General features: G+C 53.3%; 1 protein-coding gene across 1 annotated transcript in view; it reads left to right on the top strand.

The window, feature by feature from the left end:
* LOC141966848 (fer-1-like protein 4) overlaps positions 1-15,222 on the top strand; it is a 39,530-nt gene that overhangs the window by 335 nt on the left and 23,973 nt on the right. Inside the window, exons 3-19 of the mRNA XM_074920027.1 lie at positions 572-660; positions 2,764-2,863; positions 5,092-5,183; positions 5,795-5,836; positions 5,947-6,108; positions 6,366-6,426; positions 7,659-7,790; positions 7,934-7,996; positions 9,321-9,405; positions 9,679-9,838; positions 10,057-10,240; positions 10,989-11,175; positions 11,387-11,751; positions 12,396-12,504; positions 13,274-13,472; positions 14,236-14,356; positions 15,008-15,108. Coding sequence (XP_074776128.1) covers positions 572-660; positions 2,764-2,863; positions 5,092-5,183; positions 5,795-5,836; positions 5,947-6,108; positions 6,366-6,426; positions 7,659-7,790; positions 7,934-7,996; positions 9,321-9,405; positions 9,679-9,838; positions 10,057-10,240; positions 10,989-11,175; positions 11,387-11,751; positions 12,396-12,504; positions 13,274-13,472; positions 14,236-14,356; positions 15,008-15,108 — 2,252 coding nt within the window. The remainder of the gene's footprint in view (positions 1-571; positions 661-2,763; positions 2,864-5,091; positions 5,184-5,794; positions 5,837-5,946; positions 6,109-6,365; positions 6,427-7,658; positions 7,791-7,933; positions 7,997-9,320; positions 9,406-9,678; positions 9,839-10,056; positions 10,241-10,988; positions 11,176-11,386; positions 11,752-12,395; positions 12,505-13,273; positions 13,473-14,235; positions 14,357-15,007; positions 15,109-15,222) is intronic.

Raw genomic sequence — 15,222 nt, 5'->3', positions numbered from 1 at the left:
CCGAGCCTGTCGGAGTCCGGCCTGGCCGGTGGTTCCCATCGCTCAGCTCCCGTCCCCTGCGGGCGGGTCCGCCCGCCTGGGGAAAGAGGAGAAGGTTTGGGGGGCCGGAGGGACCTTTCCCTCTTGCTGGCCGCAAGGGACCCAGTTGGGGTGTCTGTTGAATCACAGCCCCAGGGCGCAGCTTTGCGAAGTGCCTGGGCCTGATGGCTCCTGCCCTGGGCGAGCTCTTCTCCCCAGGTACGTCTGCACGGGCCCGTGCCCCGTCTCACCCCACAACCTGCCAACTCGGGGACCTCGGCATCCTCCTCTTTCCGGGGGGATGATGCTCTGGCTCCCTTAGAAGCTGGCCTGCGGCCCTGTGCTGCCGGTGGGGCTCTCGCTCCCCTCCCCATCCTTCCTCCTCTCCCAGCTGTAGGGTCTGCCCTGGCCAGCAGGAAAGTAACTTCCCACCACGGCAGCTTTTTGTCACACCCGTTGGCTCAGTCACCGCAGGGGAGACCAGCTGGCCACCAAACATGGGAAAGTGTGGCTGGGAATGAACTGTCATCTCTTCCCGCACTGCTGTTTGTAGCTCTTCCACTGGCCTCACTATGGGAAGCTCGTCGTGGGAGAAGTGCTGTCCATTAAGGTTTACAACTGCAGCAAGGTTTTCAGTAACAGGTAGGTCCTTTGGTTGTTGGGGTGACCAGCAGAGGTGGGGGAAGAGACGTACTGGGCTTTAAAATTTCCTACTGGGAGTAGAAAATGTTTTTATTGGAAATTTGATGGAAGGAAAACAGCAGGATATAAGTTACAGAAGGATGGAGCTGGTTTCTTCTGGTGGGGCAGCAATGTTGTATGTATCAAGTTAAATAAGGGGGAATGATTGAATTGTGCCAGCAGTTACAGAGACTATCTAAAGATCCAGACCAGACTCCCTGGTGGGACAAAGGTAAAATAGGGCCCGAAAAAATAGAGCTCCAGGGGCAGGACTTGCAGCAGAGAGGGGTCCTGCTCTTACTCTGTAGATCCATGTGTTGACTGGTGACCATGCTGCACCCAAATTCAACATGCCTATCGGTGGCAAAAAGCCCTGAGCCCGTGGTAGTATGGCTTAACCTTTTAAAAAAGCCAGCAATTTAAATTTAAAGGGTCAGCTAGAATTTAAAATGCTTCTAGGTGGCACAGACACATTGCTGTGAACTCAGTGGAGCAGTTGTAAAACGCTTCAGGGAAAGCCAAGAGTAGAGCTGACAGGTTGAGTAGTGGTGGTGGAGCAAGCAAGGGAACAGAGGCACATCCTTCCAGGACGTGTGGATGCAGCGAAAGATGCCAGCTTTGATAAGCAAAATATATGAACTGAAGGAAGATCAACAGGAACAACTTTGTAGAGGCAGCTAATAATACAGCCTTTTCAAAGCCATCACAAGCCTGCTGGAGAGGGTGTGGAGGAAACAGATGAGTACAGCACATGTGAGACAATTAAAGATAAGGCCAGAGCAGAAAATGTGGCTGAACCTTGTGTCACTGTTTACTGGATGTTTTCCTTATGGGAGTTGGATCAGAGGAATGTCTCTGACTGAAATGTCAATAGAAACTGCTATAGGACAAATAGATTAAACAAACAGTAACAAATCACCAGGACCTGATTGTGCTGGCGAAGAATTCCAATGGGAAATGACTGGGCTGGCACTGACGGCATTTATCCACACACCTCCACTGCTGGGGGGCAGAGTGATGGCAGGTGACAGACATTTAAAAGCAGGTGGTCAGCACACTGGGATGATCAAAAATAAGTGGAGTATGGAAGGACAGAAGGGAAAAATTTGTTGTGCTGCTGTATTGACCTCTGGTCTCTGGGCTTCTGCATGTGCAGCCTTTCTGTGGCAGCGGCACAGAGCTGGAAAAGCTGGGGAGGAGGGGCATGAGCGGAGAGACTCCTTGAAGGTAGGAGACTAGACAGGCTCTGCATCTCAGAGAAGAGGGAGGTGAGAGGGAATATGGAGGTCAGCAGCTCACAGCTGAAATGGAGTGACTGAGGAATGATTCCTCCTGTCTTGGTCCCGGGCAGGCAGTGAAATGCTTCGATGGTGGTTTCCAGCAGGCAGTAGGAAGCTCAGCTTCATGCAAGGCTTAGCTTGGCTGCTGGCAGCTGCCATGGGGAGATGGAGGCCAACATACAAACAGGTTTCAGATAGCAGTAACACAAGGTGGGGTTAGGAGCAGCTGAAAGCGATCCCGTGTGTGTTACTACCACTTGCAGGGAGCCAGACAACCCTTCCCTGGGGAGAAGCCCCTTTGGAGTTGGTAAATTTTGCCCAACTTTCTGCAGACATCCCTGCGGCTGTGGCTTTATGTCCTATTTCTGTGTTTCCTTTTGTGGAGCCTCTGCTTGCCAGTTTTGTTTGGGAAGAGTAACCCAGCTCTGCTGGGTGCCCAAACGCAGTCTGGTTCCCTTGAATCCCAGCTCTGCTGAAGGGAAGATCTCCCTCACGCTTGGGACTGGATCTGCACAAGCCTTTAACCATGGATGGCAGCTTGGTTGCAAGCAGCTGCCTGGGCATGACTGGGGTTAGGGTTAGGGTTAGGGAGGCACGACCTGCTGCAGGGTCAGTGGGTCTCAGGTATTTTGGCTGCCAGACTCCCTGTGGAAAGTGCTGCAACACTTCACTGCATCTTGGAGGGGCTGTGAGCAGGAGAGTGGAGATCCTGGTACTCTCTTCCCCCAGGGTGTAAGCACTGATGCTATGTACAGTATTGCTGTAACCTCTGGTTTTGTTCCAGGCTCCTTGGTACCCTTGTCCTCAGCCTTCAACACCTGAGGATGTCTGGGAGGCTGATCCTCCGGGAGGCCCTTGTTGACAGGAACCAGAGAGTCACTGGTGTAAGTCCTCTGCAGGGAGCCTGGCCAACAGTGATCAAGAAAGCTTTGTGGGAAACATTTCATGGCACTTCCCAGGTGGATTTGGGGCGGAGGGGGAGCCCAAGGTGCTGCTCTGAGCCTGGGAGCGTTGCTGTGTTTGTGCTCTCTCTGTGCAAGGGTACAGATACTTTACACCCATCAAGTAATTCTAGAAGCATCCAGAAGTGTGTGGGGGTGGGCTGGGTCCTTGGAAACCTGCTGAGGTCCTGAATGAGCAGAGAGAGGCTTAGTAAAACCTCCCCAGGTCTGGGCGACAGATGTAGGAAGTGGTGTTTCATCTGCTCCTGGCACCACGCAGTGCATGGGTGTGGGTGTGGGCTGCTGCGGGGTGTGAAGCAGAGGGGAGCTGATGGGGTGAGGCTGAAGGTGGCAGGGGGTCTCAGGACCCCCAGTGAGCTTTTGGGTTAAACACCAGTGCTAACTGGATGGCTTAACTGTGGTCTGGGGCAGTGTGAGTGGCTCTGACACCTGCCTGCCCCTCTACTCTGCCCTGTGGGTCCCGCTCCCCTCCTGCCCTGGTGCCAAGGCTCACTGGGCCCTTCATGCCAGTGGGAAATGAACACAAAAAATGAGCCATTTCCTGCCAGCTGGGTGTGCAGGCATGGTTCACTGCAGGGCTTGGTGCCAGGGCTGCAGGCAGGGCGGGAGGAGGAGAGGTGGAGGCGGGCAGCCCCGCCGTGTGCTGCACCCCTGTTTGCCCTTCCCACAGGCAGCCTGGCTCATGGTGGCATGTGGATGCAGCTCTGCGGCCACCAGGCTGTGAGCCCCAGTGGCACAGGTAGAGCCTTCCCATGTTGCTGAGCTGGCTGGATCAGGGAGCAGGTCCAGGTGGAAACTGAGTGTTTCCAGGATGATTTTTAGCCTGATGGAGCTCACTGCACAGATGTTGGTGCCAGCAAAGGGACAGGGCCTAGCCCGATCCCTGGGCAGCGCTCGGTGCTGGCGATGATTTGAGGGGACTGAGCAAGGGGCCCTTACACCGCTGTAAGGTCAGAGTTGCTCTGCAGCCCAGCCCTTTCCCCTGCCTGCCTCTTCCCTTGTGCTAACAGGAGCACTCATGCTGATGAGCTGCTCTGACCAAAAACAAGCTGCATTCGGTTTTGCCAGGTTAGTTTTTGATTGTGCAGCAGGGGACAGATGTAGAACAGGCAAGACTGGACACCCATCCATCAGCTCAGCTGGGAAGAGACATGTCCCCAAGGGAGAGACGCTGTTTCGACTGCTGCTCCTTTAGCAAAGTGGGAACAAAGCCCTTCCTGCTATTCCAAGTCCTGTTCTCCGAGACTTGAGTTATTTGCATCCTTTTTTCTCCTGGTGGTTTGAAGGGTTTTTTATCAGAGCCTTGGCTATTCACCCAGCTTTATCTCAGGCTTCTGTATCCATCCAGCCTTTGCTGCTGCCTTTCCCAGCCACCGTACTACCGTTTTCTTGGGCTGTATTTCTCCTCCCAGAAACACATGTTTTCCAAGGACTGAGGTGTGAATCCAGCTTGTACATTCCCTTCAGCTTACTGAGAAGTGACACCCTTCGTCTCTCCAATTTTAGCATCTGCTGGGAAATTCTTGTGTGTCTGTGTGGTTTTGAGATCAGGCTGGTCACCTGCAGACCAAGTGTTTTCAGGCCTGTGCTGGCTGTGCCAATAGCCATTGTGCCCCATACTTCTCTGGACATGCTTTTTCATCACTAACACTATGTCCATGTCTTTTGTGAGGCAGACTCTGGGTGTGTTTATGTCTTCTGTGGTGTTTTAAACCAAGCTGCCATGCCTGGGGATGCTCTGCCAGCTGTCTCGTGCCTTCCACAGAGAGACTGCTCCAAACCCCTGTCCATTAGTTTGCTCTGCTGCAGGGCTCTCCCCACCTTCCTTGTCAAAAGTGCCCAGGACAGCTCTCAGGGGCCTCTCCATGGTATATTTTAGATTTGGAAACTTGAATCAGCTTTTATTCAGTGAATCATGGAGTTTGGGAAGCTCAAGGGGAGGGAGTTTGGTTATCTCTAGCTTGTTGATGGAAGCAGACAAGGAGACTGTGGAATAAATAGACTTTTTGTGGGGTTGTGACCCTTTTCCTTCCTCTTCTTTCCACCAGCATCTCACTTCTTTGTTTCCTGCATGCTCCCCTTTTATGTGACATTTCTCTAGTTGTTTTGTGGCTGCCAAGCTCTCGGGCAGCTTCATTTTCTGTTTATAGATCTACATTGAGTTGGATTTGCGCTACCAGCCTCCAGATGGCTCAGCTGGGACCTGGGTTGAAGAGGACTTTGCCTACCAGATGAAGGACAGGTACTGAAATCCAGGGAGGAGCAAATTTCCAGGCAGCTTGTACAGCTGCCTTTGCCAGTGGCAGCCTTTGGGGTGCAATCCAGCCTCATTTGCTTTCCACCTCTGGCCAGGCTGATGCATCTCCGGTCTACAACAGCGATAAGTGAGCAGGGCTCTTGGAAAGAAAATACTTTGTCTTCACAAAGAGCTTGGGACTGCAACAACCCATTGCACCCTGGGAGTCCTTTCAAACCCAAGAGCATTTCTTCAGCCTCTCTGGGAGCTCTCTGATGGGAGCAAGACTTCGTGGTTGCAAAGTTGCAGAGATCATGTCTTTGGCCTGTAGAGACCCCAGGCACCCTGCACATAGGTGGTGCCAAAAGCTGGGGGAGATGTGGGTGTCTGGATGGACAGGATGACAGGCAGCAGTAAAGCCTGGGGAGTGTCACTTCTGGAGTGCCAGAGACAAAGCAGTAGGCACTCAGGGTGGACAGTGGAAAAACGCTTAGGAGGACGCTTGTGTCCCTGCCAAGAGCCAAGCAGAAGCATGGCTGTGGCACTGTTACTTAAATGCATCAGTGAACAGCTGTAACACACTTGTTTTTTCAGCAAAGCATCTCTTTTTTTTACAGTTCAGAGTTAATCATCCGCAATCCTGGATTTGAGGAGCTGGAGTAAGTAGCCCTGCTTGAGTGTATCAGCACACCCTCCCGGGTGGGGGGAGAGTGCACAACCTGCTCGGCAGGGCTGGCGATGCGATGGGTGATGGGGGGTGGGTTTGCAGGGCAGCTGAGGGACCGAGAGCGAGTGAACTGGACAGGAGGGCCGCTGCACTGGGCAGGAAGCTGGCAAAAGGCCTGGAGACTGATGAGGAAGAGGAGGAAGAAGATTTCTATGATGTGTCTGAGGTGGAGGTCTCAGGTGTTGTCTTCAGCCCTGTGAAGAGGTACCCATGGCATGCTCTTCTCTCTTGCCCCTTCTTGGGCCCTGGGGTGGGAAGTGCCAGCTCATGGCGGAATCCTGCATGTCTTGGCATTCTGCTTCTGCAAAATGCCAGCCCTCAATATCCAATGGCCCCGAACAGGGACTGTTGGGGATTTGCTCATTCCCAGGGCAAGGGTTTCCATTGCTTCCCTTGGCGGGGGCTTGCTCAGCTCCATGGAGATGGAGAGGCCTGCTCACCTGGGTTGTTTTTCTCTGCAGCCGCTCCAGACTTTGCTCCGCACGGGACCTCTTTGCCACCCCAACCCCACAGAGCTTCCAGGTACTGCGGAGTTGGGTGCATGTCCTTGCAGCCACCTCTGGCCTTGCAGCCGGTCCCTCACTGCCCTGCTGCAGGCCGAGACTTCTCCAGTTGCCACATACCCCAGCAAGGCCTCTAGCACGAAGACATCTTGCTTTGTGTGGCTTCCCTGAGCAAGGTGTAAGATTCCCTGAATGAATTGCATCCATAAGTGCTGTCTTCAACATTAGCCAGCCCAGAGCAGAATTTCTCTGTGGGCTGTGTATTTAGCTATGGATGTACAGGAGAAGGGGATCAGCGTGGCAGCCACATGTGCCACTGCAAAACACTGCCTGAGCAGAGCTTTGGAGAGCACCCGGGCAGGGCTTCCCCAGGGCTCTGCCTGAGTCCCCAGGACCATCTGTGGGACATGGCTGGGGGTGGAGGGCTGCTGCAGGGGGCTTTCTTGGAGGTGCCAGGAGGCTGGTATGAAGCTGTGGCTCTGGCCGATGCTCTGACATCAGGTTTATTTGAAACCACTGTGAAATGGAGTTCAGTCCCATCATTTTCCCCTGCAGATTTCAGGGCAGGTCATCTGGCTATGGATTTAAATCCTTCCTTGGTTCTAAGTAAACATGGACTCACATTTTGGTCTCCTGCTTTTCAGGGCTGGGTCCTCTTGACCAAGCAGGAAGCTTTTGTGGGGGTGGAATTTCCTACCATCATTTTCTTGAAGCTATTATTCTTTACCTTAACAACTGCCTAGCTGCTTGTACTGAGAGAAAATGTGAGAACATTTCTTCCACATCTCAGACTCATAAACAGTCACAGCAAATGAGACAGTCACATTCCAGTCTCTCCAATGGTGTCCATCCCAGTAGGATGCAAAGAGAAATATTGGCAGAAGATACAAAGAGCATCTTCTCCAAGACGCTCTGTAGACCCCACCATGTGGGAGCGGTGGGTTTGCATCCCCTTGGGATTATGAACTGAGTGGGGACAGTGCTGCTGGGGAGGCCATTTTTGCTAAAGGTGTTGGAGATTTAACATTTCATTTCCTTGCTTGTCTGAAAGAAACAAATATCTCAAATACCATTTTGGTTTGTCCTGGCCATAGCAGATTCCAGCAGCCATGCTCTTGCCTGCCCTGAGCGTCCACCCCTGTGGCGAGAGGGCTCTGCACATTTGTGTACTGGTATTGCTGAGACAAGCTCAGGATGGAGCTGGAAACGAGGAGAGTGCTGATCCAAAGGTCTTCTTCCACATTTTCTCAGGTTGGAGTTAATATCATTGAAGCTCAGAAGCTGGTGGGGGTGAACATTAACCCCTTTGTGGTAGTCAAGGTTGGAGAGGAGAAGAGGCACACGGTGACGCAGAAGTCCACAAACTGCCCTTTCTACAATGAAGTATGTGATACGGACAGAGGCTCTGTCTTTGCCCTACTGTTGTCCCTTGCAGGGGATGCTCGGGGTGCTGCTCTCTCAGGCAGAGGTGCTTGTGTAGCCATGTTGGGAGCCTGGGGCTCAGCTGTCTTGCTCTTCTTTTGCAGTATTTTTTGTTTGAATTCCATGAGCCAAGGGATGTTTTATTCCACAGACTCATAGAGATCTCGGTAAGTATGTCCTCCTCTATCCTTCGTCGGTAACTAGCACAGTGCGATGTTTCTGTGTGTGGATGCTGGGAGTGATGAGAAAAGCGAGGGTACCATCACCAGCCAGGATTTCCAGCCAGAGGCATAGAATCACAGAATCACAGAATTGTCTAGGTTGGAAAAGACCTTGAAGGTCACCCAGTCCAACCATTAACCCAACATTAACAGTTCCCAACTCCACCAGATCCCTCAGCGCTATGTCGATGTGACTCTTCAACCCCTCCAGGGATGGGAACTCCCCCCCTGCCCTGGGCAGCCCATTCCAACGCCCAACAGCCCCTTCTGCAAAGAAATCCTTCCTAATATCCAGTCTAAACCTTCCCTGGTGCAACTTGAGGCCATTCCCTCTTGTCCTATCACTTATTACTTGGTTAAAGAGGCTCATCCCCAGCTCTCTGCACCCTCCTCTATGTGCCCAGCAGAGAGACCAAAGGGTCTTCCTGTGTCCACAGTGGGGCAGAGACCAGCCCTGCTCTGAGCTAGTGCTGGGCAGTGCTGCCTTCCCATCTCCTCTGTGTCAGGTTTTCTCTGCATCCAGTGGCTGAAGTGGGGTCTCTGGGGCAGTTTCTCGCCCATTGCCTTGTGGCCTTGCTATTTTGGGGGTGATTTCCTGCAGGTTGTGGAGGCAAATGACTGTGTGAGGGGAGCTCAGCAGTGTTGTAGAAAAGTCCAGGCAGGCAGAGAGCAGTCTTCAGAAATTCCCTGGCCCAAAGCGCAGGAGCTTCTCCAAAGTGCAGGGGTTTCCCCAAGACATGGGCCTTTTCTGAAGATAGCTAAACCCAGCCAGCACCCCCTTTACCACACAGTCTTCAGCTCTTTCCCTGTGAAAGACTGCATGCCTCTTCTGCTGGTGTGGGTTCAGCAAGCCCTGAGCAAAGCTCAAGTTTTTGGAGGGACACTAGCCTGGTGGGTGCACAGGTCTGCCCTGACCCAGCAGGATATGGGCATAGGAATCTCTGTGGGAGAGCAGGTCTGCCCTTGGTCTGTTCTAGGGCTCTGGCTTATCTGGGGCTGGCAGAAGAAGCTGGATTGGTTGCACATGAATATGCCTTGGCCTGGATTTGACTGAGGGCTGTGGGCTGGTGGGCTCTGTGAGAATGTTTGGGCAGGTTTGTCCCAAGGCTAACTCAGATGGGTTGGTGTGCACAAGGAGCTCGCAACCACTATCTGAGCTGTGCGTGGGAACAGGCATCTCCTAGCAGTCCCGTCTTCCTCAGCGATGTCTGGACATGCCGCCTGGCTGCCTACATCTCTTGGTGCTCAGGGGGATTTGTGCTGTCTGCAGGTTTTTCACTCAAAGAACATACCATTTCTGGAAATGTGTATAGGAACATTCAAGATGGATGTTGTGACAGTGTACAGCCAGCCAGGTATGACCAACTGCATTGCATACCTGCTCCCTGACTGTGGCTTTGTCTGAATCTGATGTTTCCTTCATGCTCTGCTGGGTCTGGTGAGGACCCTGGCTTTAAAGTGCTTAGTTCACGTGAAGACCAGCACTTGTTTCTCCTGCTGGCTGTCCGATTGTTGGTGACACCTCCTGCACCTTCAGAGGCAGGGTCAGGGCAATCTTTGTGCAGACAGTTGGAATGTGAAATGGTAACCTGGGCTCTCCACAGGGAACTCCTTCCCTTCCCTCTCAGATCACAGGTTTTTCCAGAAGTGGGCTGTTATCAGCGACCCCACAGACACCCGGGCAGGTGTGAAAGGCTTTGTGAAGTGCAACATCTCCGTCACTGCACGTGGGGATGTTGTGGCCTCCCTTCCCACCTCCTCCGGCAGCCGGGATGAGGACATTGAAAGGTAGGTGCTTTGTGCTCTTGCATGGCCCTGGGGAAAACAGTCAGGTCTCTCTTCACACTACCTTTTTTGCCCCCTTTTTCTCCTCTTCTGATGGGGAAAGACCTAGGGAAAGAGACCGGTGGTGGGTCAGGATCCAAACCTCCTGCCAGTCAGGGCATTTCCCAGCCTTGTGTTTCCTGGGCTCCTGGAGAGAACCAGAACATGAATTTGTCTTTCAGGAACTTGCTGCTGCCTAAAAGAGTCCCTGCAGAGAGACCCTGGGCCAGGGTCTGCATTAAGCTGTATCGTGCCGAGGGCCTGCCCAACATGAGCGCAGGCATCATGGGTGGTTTCTCCAAGATCGTAGGGGAGAAAAAAGTCTTTATTGACCCATATGTGCAGGTCTCATTCTGTGGGCAGCAGGTGAGTCTGCTGGGGGGGGGTCTGTGTGGGGCCAGGCGGATCCTCCCTTGGCAGCATGCGCTGGGCTGATGCTGTCAGGAGCCTCCCTGGGACACAGCAATCCCACCAGAGATAAGCTGGGAGAGCCCAAGTCTTGCTGTCTTGGGCAGTGGCCTGAGCCACGTGGATGTGTGGTGTCTGGATGAGGAGGCTGTCGTGGGATTTCTGTCTCTGCAGAGAGCTGTACGGGAGATGGCCCCAGCCCTGAGCACAGCCACTGGCTGAGCTAATGGCAGTGCAGGCAGAGATTTCATATCCCTAAACATAGGAAGAGGGTCAAATAAATCTTGTATAGTAGAAGTCCTCTGGGGCAAGCTCGCCACCCTCGGGAAAGTTTACTGAGCTGATGACCCTTGTCTTGCACTCAAGCCCAGGGTTTCTGGTCCTATCATATCCATCAAGATGAGATTCAGTCCCTAGGCAGCCTGGTGGTGCTCTCAGGGGACCCTGCCACACCTCGAGGACTGGTGGTGCTGCCCACTTGCTTCCAGAGTTTCCCTTGGCTGTGCAGGGCACAGCTGGGGTCTTGGGCCAGCCCCCCTTGATGAAGCACAGAGAACAGTTGCTGGGATGGGGCACAAGCAGGGACACTGCCACCTCCAGAGCCTGCCTGGAACCGTCTGCAGGTGGGGCAGGAGGACATGCCATTCCCAGAGAGGTTCTGGCAGCTGGCTGGGACTGCGTGGCTTTCACACCTTTTCCTTCCCAGGGGGAAACGTCGGTGGAGAGCAATACCACTGAGCCTGAGTGGAACGAGCAGATCAGCTTCATTGAGATGTTCCCACCTCTGGCCAGGAAGATAAAAGTCCAGGTGCTGGATGATGCCAATGTTGGTGATGTGGCCATTGCTACCCACTACATTGACCTGCAGCAAATCTCAGACCCTGGCAGGAATGGTGAGGCCTAGCATGGCTGTCCCCAGAGCAGGGCATCCTGGACAGCCTCATGCCATGCACGCTCTGCTTGGCCATGGGGGTCTCCTGGAAGTGGGAAGCAGGAGTGGCTGGAGGACACTCACATTCCTGTGTCCTGGGATGTCTTCTTGGGGGAAGGTCTCTCTGCAGCAGCATGCTGTGGTGTAATTAGACCCTGTTCCTATTGCTGCAGGCTTTAACCCCATGTTTGGCCCAGCCTGGGTGAACCTGTATGGCTCCCCCCAGAACTCAGCTCTGCGGGACGTCCACAAGGACCTCAATGAGGGCATGGGCGAGGGGATCTTCTACCGCGGGCGCATCCTCATGGCCATCACAGTGGAGATCTTCAGCAGCCCCAGTGTGGCAGAGAGGAAGCTTGGGGACAAGACGAAAGGTGCCCTAAGCAAACTGAAACTGAAGAAGAAAAGTAAGAAATCCAAGGAGAAAGCCAAAGCGCTGAGCCAGCTGCAGGGAGAGGAGGAGTCTGGGGGTTCTCAGGGGGCCGAGCAGCCCGGGGAGGTTATTGTGGAGGTGGAAGAGCTTCATCCGCTCCCTGAGGTGAGTTCTGCCACGCTGGCATGGCTGACCCATGCCATCCTGCAGCATGCATGGGCCTCATGAGGAAGAGGCAGTGGGATCACTTGCTGGTGTAACAGTGCCAGAGCAAACCCAGCCTGCCCATTGCTGGGCCATCCAGGGCTCTCTGAGCCTCTGCAAGAGCCAAGGCCACACCCTCAGCCTCCCACAGTAAAGCGGGAGCATCCCCATGTGTGCTGCCTTCCTGGTGCAGGATGGACTCTCACATGGGTGTTATTCCCAGGGCACAGCTGCCTTTGAGCATTTCCTTTTTATCCCCTGGAGCCAGGGAGCTGTTATATGCCTCTGGGTCTCTACTTGTCCTGGAAAAGGCAGGCAAGATGCAGCTGTGTTAGTACAGTAACCATCCCTTAACCTACAAACCTGCGCAGTGGCTTTACACAAGCACCATCCAAAGCCTGGTGGCTCTGCACCAACCCCCTAGAATTTCCAGGAAAACTTGTCCTATGTCTGGCAGCCCAGCGGTGGTGACCTCAGCAGCATCCCACTGATGTTCTTTGGGAGGGCTGGCAGGCACCAGCCATGCCCTGGTGCTCTCCAGATTTCTGCTGAGGCAGTGTTTTGGCATAGGAGGCTCTTGGGCTGATTTCTGTCTCCTTGCTCAGAACGCACTGGGGAGGAAAGAGGAATTCCTCCTCTTCGCTGCCTTCTTTGAAGCCACTATGATGGACTCCTCTCTCAGCTCCAAGCCTGTCAGCTTTGAAGTCTCTATAGGTGGGTATTCCCCAGAACCCTCTGTCCAGAAACTACTGAACAGTGTGAATCTCCCTCTGACAGCCCAAGTCAGCACTGCAGTACTAAGGGTACCAGCCCTTACAAAGTTTGTGCCTCCAAAACAAGAACTCAGGAAGGATGGGGGATGAGGCCAGGGAGTGCGCACAGTGCTTTGATTATCTTAGAAGTCTGGATGTGCTCCTATGGGATTGGAGATTTGCAGTATCTGTATGAACTGCCTGTTTGGGAAGAGTGGTTTGAAGCTCTCCAGGGAGGTGGGAGTACAAAGAGGTAGAAGGGTTTGGAAGCAGGAAAGGGAAGCAGAGGAGGGGAAGCCAGGATGCTGGGCTTGGCCATGTGGTGCTGAGGGGCTGCAACAGTGGGTGATGGGGAAACTGGTAGGAGAGCAGGTCCAAGCCCTCAGCTGCTAAGCTGGATGGGTGGAGATGCTTGATGCTGAGAAGTCTTCCTGAGTGATTGCTGCTGACCCCAGTATAGGAGTGTAGATGGCAATTAGCAGGCATTTGGGGGAGTTGGTGGAACTTGGTGGCAGGCACAAGGACTTCTTTGCATTGTCCAGCTCCCTCTCAGACCTCCTGGTTGTCCATGTGATGCTTGATGGTTGGATGCTACTGAACTGCTAGTTCCAAAAGCAGTGCGTGCCCATGTGCTTCTTTTGGCAGGATGATTGTGCTCTGATTTTGCAAGCGAGCAAACTTGTTTAACAGTGATCCCACTTGTCTGTTTACTGTTCAATGCTTAACTTAAGGAAACTATGGCAAAGCTGAAGAGGTTGTGACCAAAGTAGGGAGAAAAGTGGAAAAGGGAGAAGTGAAAGAAGAAAAGCAGCCTTTGCTGGACCCTGGTTCAGATGGTGAGCCGGATGTTGAAGTCCTGGCCCCAGCTTCCGCAGCACTGAACAAGTCAGTGACGAAGAGCCAGAGACCAGAGCCCATGGAGTATGACAGGTGAGTCTTTGTCCTTTTTTCCCACCTGCCCTGGTCCTGCCCAGCTTCACAGGTTGGTTATTCCTGATATTGTTAAAGGTCTGCTCAACAAAGTGAGTGCTGTGCAGGTGTTTCTCCTCTTTGCAACCCTGCAGCTTGCCATGGTCTCACTGACTGCTGTTGCCCATTAGCCCTACAGGCCCTACAGTGTCTGCTTGATGTGTGCAGGTGGCCAAGGACAGGGCCTAAGGGAAACTGTGACCTGTCAGTAACAGCAGTCCTTTTTCTGGTTAACAAGCAGCATCCTAAAGGCTTGAATCCAGTGAGGAGGAAGGAGTACTCTGGCACATGCTGTTCTATGTTGGGCAGGCAAGACACATACACAAGCTCTTCTGGTGTTATGTTTGCTCTGGGAATGCTGCCTGGTTTGTCCCACCGGCCTGGCAATGTCTTGGTGTTTGCGTTGTGAGCTCTGTGCCTGCTACTAATCAGTCGCATAGCCGCAAGAACTCTCTGCAGCATCCCACGCTCCCATCAGCCTCATTCATCTGGGCACGTGCTGCTCTTTCTGCTAGAAACCCTGGGCACTAGTTTGGGATAGCAAAGGGCAGATCCAACAGCTTGCATTCATGTCCGTGCTACAGGGCCCAAGACAAGCTGTTCTCTGTGAGGACGACAGAGCCCAGACACTGCCCCTGTGCTGGGTGTGCAAGCACCACATTGTGACATGATATGTGCTTTCTGCAAACAGCAGCTGTAACCTTCTGTGCCTGTTGCCCTTTAGGTCATACAGCTGCCTGCCCATGATGCATGAGAAACCCTGCGTGTACGTGTGGAGCTACTGGGAGGATCACACCTGGAGACTCTGCATTTCCAACTGGATTGTCAAGCTGGCAGAGCGCCTGGTAGCATGTTCAGGGTGTCTGTCTGTGGCATGGTTCTTCCTGGTGTGCTTTCCTTGTAGCACATGCAGTTGCTCTGTGAGACGTTTGCATTAAACATCCTCACCCCGCCCCGTGTGAGTACATGTCTCTCGCAGGACTCAGTCCCACATGCCTGAAGGGCAGGTGGGACAGGGCAGTGAGTGCAGAGCTGCTGCTTGTGCCGTGCCACAGCCTGGTGGAGGCTCCTGGAGGTGTGAGTGATGCCATATCTGTGATAACAGACTCCTCTGCTGCCAATCCTGAGCTGCATGTGCACTGGGGAGGTGCTGCTGCCAGCAGACTCGATCTCAGGCTGTTATTGGTGGGGCGGTGTACAGTCTCTTCCAAGGGCCTCATCTTTCTGTTTTGGGCTTAGAGATCCAAAAGCTGAGCTTGCTGGTGTGTTTCAGTGGCTGCTCAAGGACCGAGACAGAAGGTGTTTTAATGACCAGTGTTAAGATTATTCCCAGGCTCCAGAGAGTCCCAGGTAGCACAGCACTGACCTGCAGCACTCTCGCAATCCCCAGCTCCGCAGAAGGGCACAAGCCATTTGTGGCAAACACATCCTTGCAATGTTTCACTCTGACCCCACAGCCAGGCACAAGCTCCTTGAATGTTGTGCTTTCTCCACAGGAGCAGGGGCTGGACAGTGTGGAGAAGCTTGTGAGAAGGCCAAAGGCTAAAGCAGAAGAGAGGCTCAGAGAAGTGCTGGAGGAATTTGTAGCTGGATGCAGGTTAGCATACCCATGATTTCCTAAGGTTTCTTGTTTTCAGGTTAGGGGGTCATAGCATGTTCTGCCTGGGCTGTGTGTAGCCTGCTGTCTTGTCCTCTTGAGATGGATGAGTGG

Source organism: Athene noctua, chromosome 16 (assembly GCF_965140245.1).
Source record: "Athene noctua chromosome 16, bAthNoc1.hap1.1, whole genome shotgun sequence".
Lineage (NCBI taxonomy): Eukaryota > Metazoa > Chordata > Aves > Strigiformes > Strigidae > Athene > Athene noctua.
The sequence above is the reverse complement of the archived record's forward strand: the minus strand, read 5'-3'. Positions and strand labels throughout refer to the sequence as shown.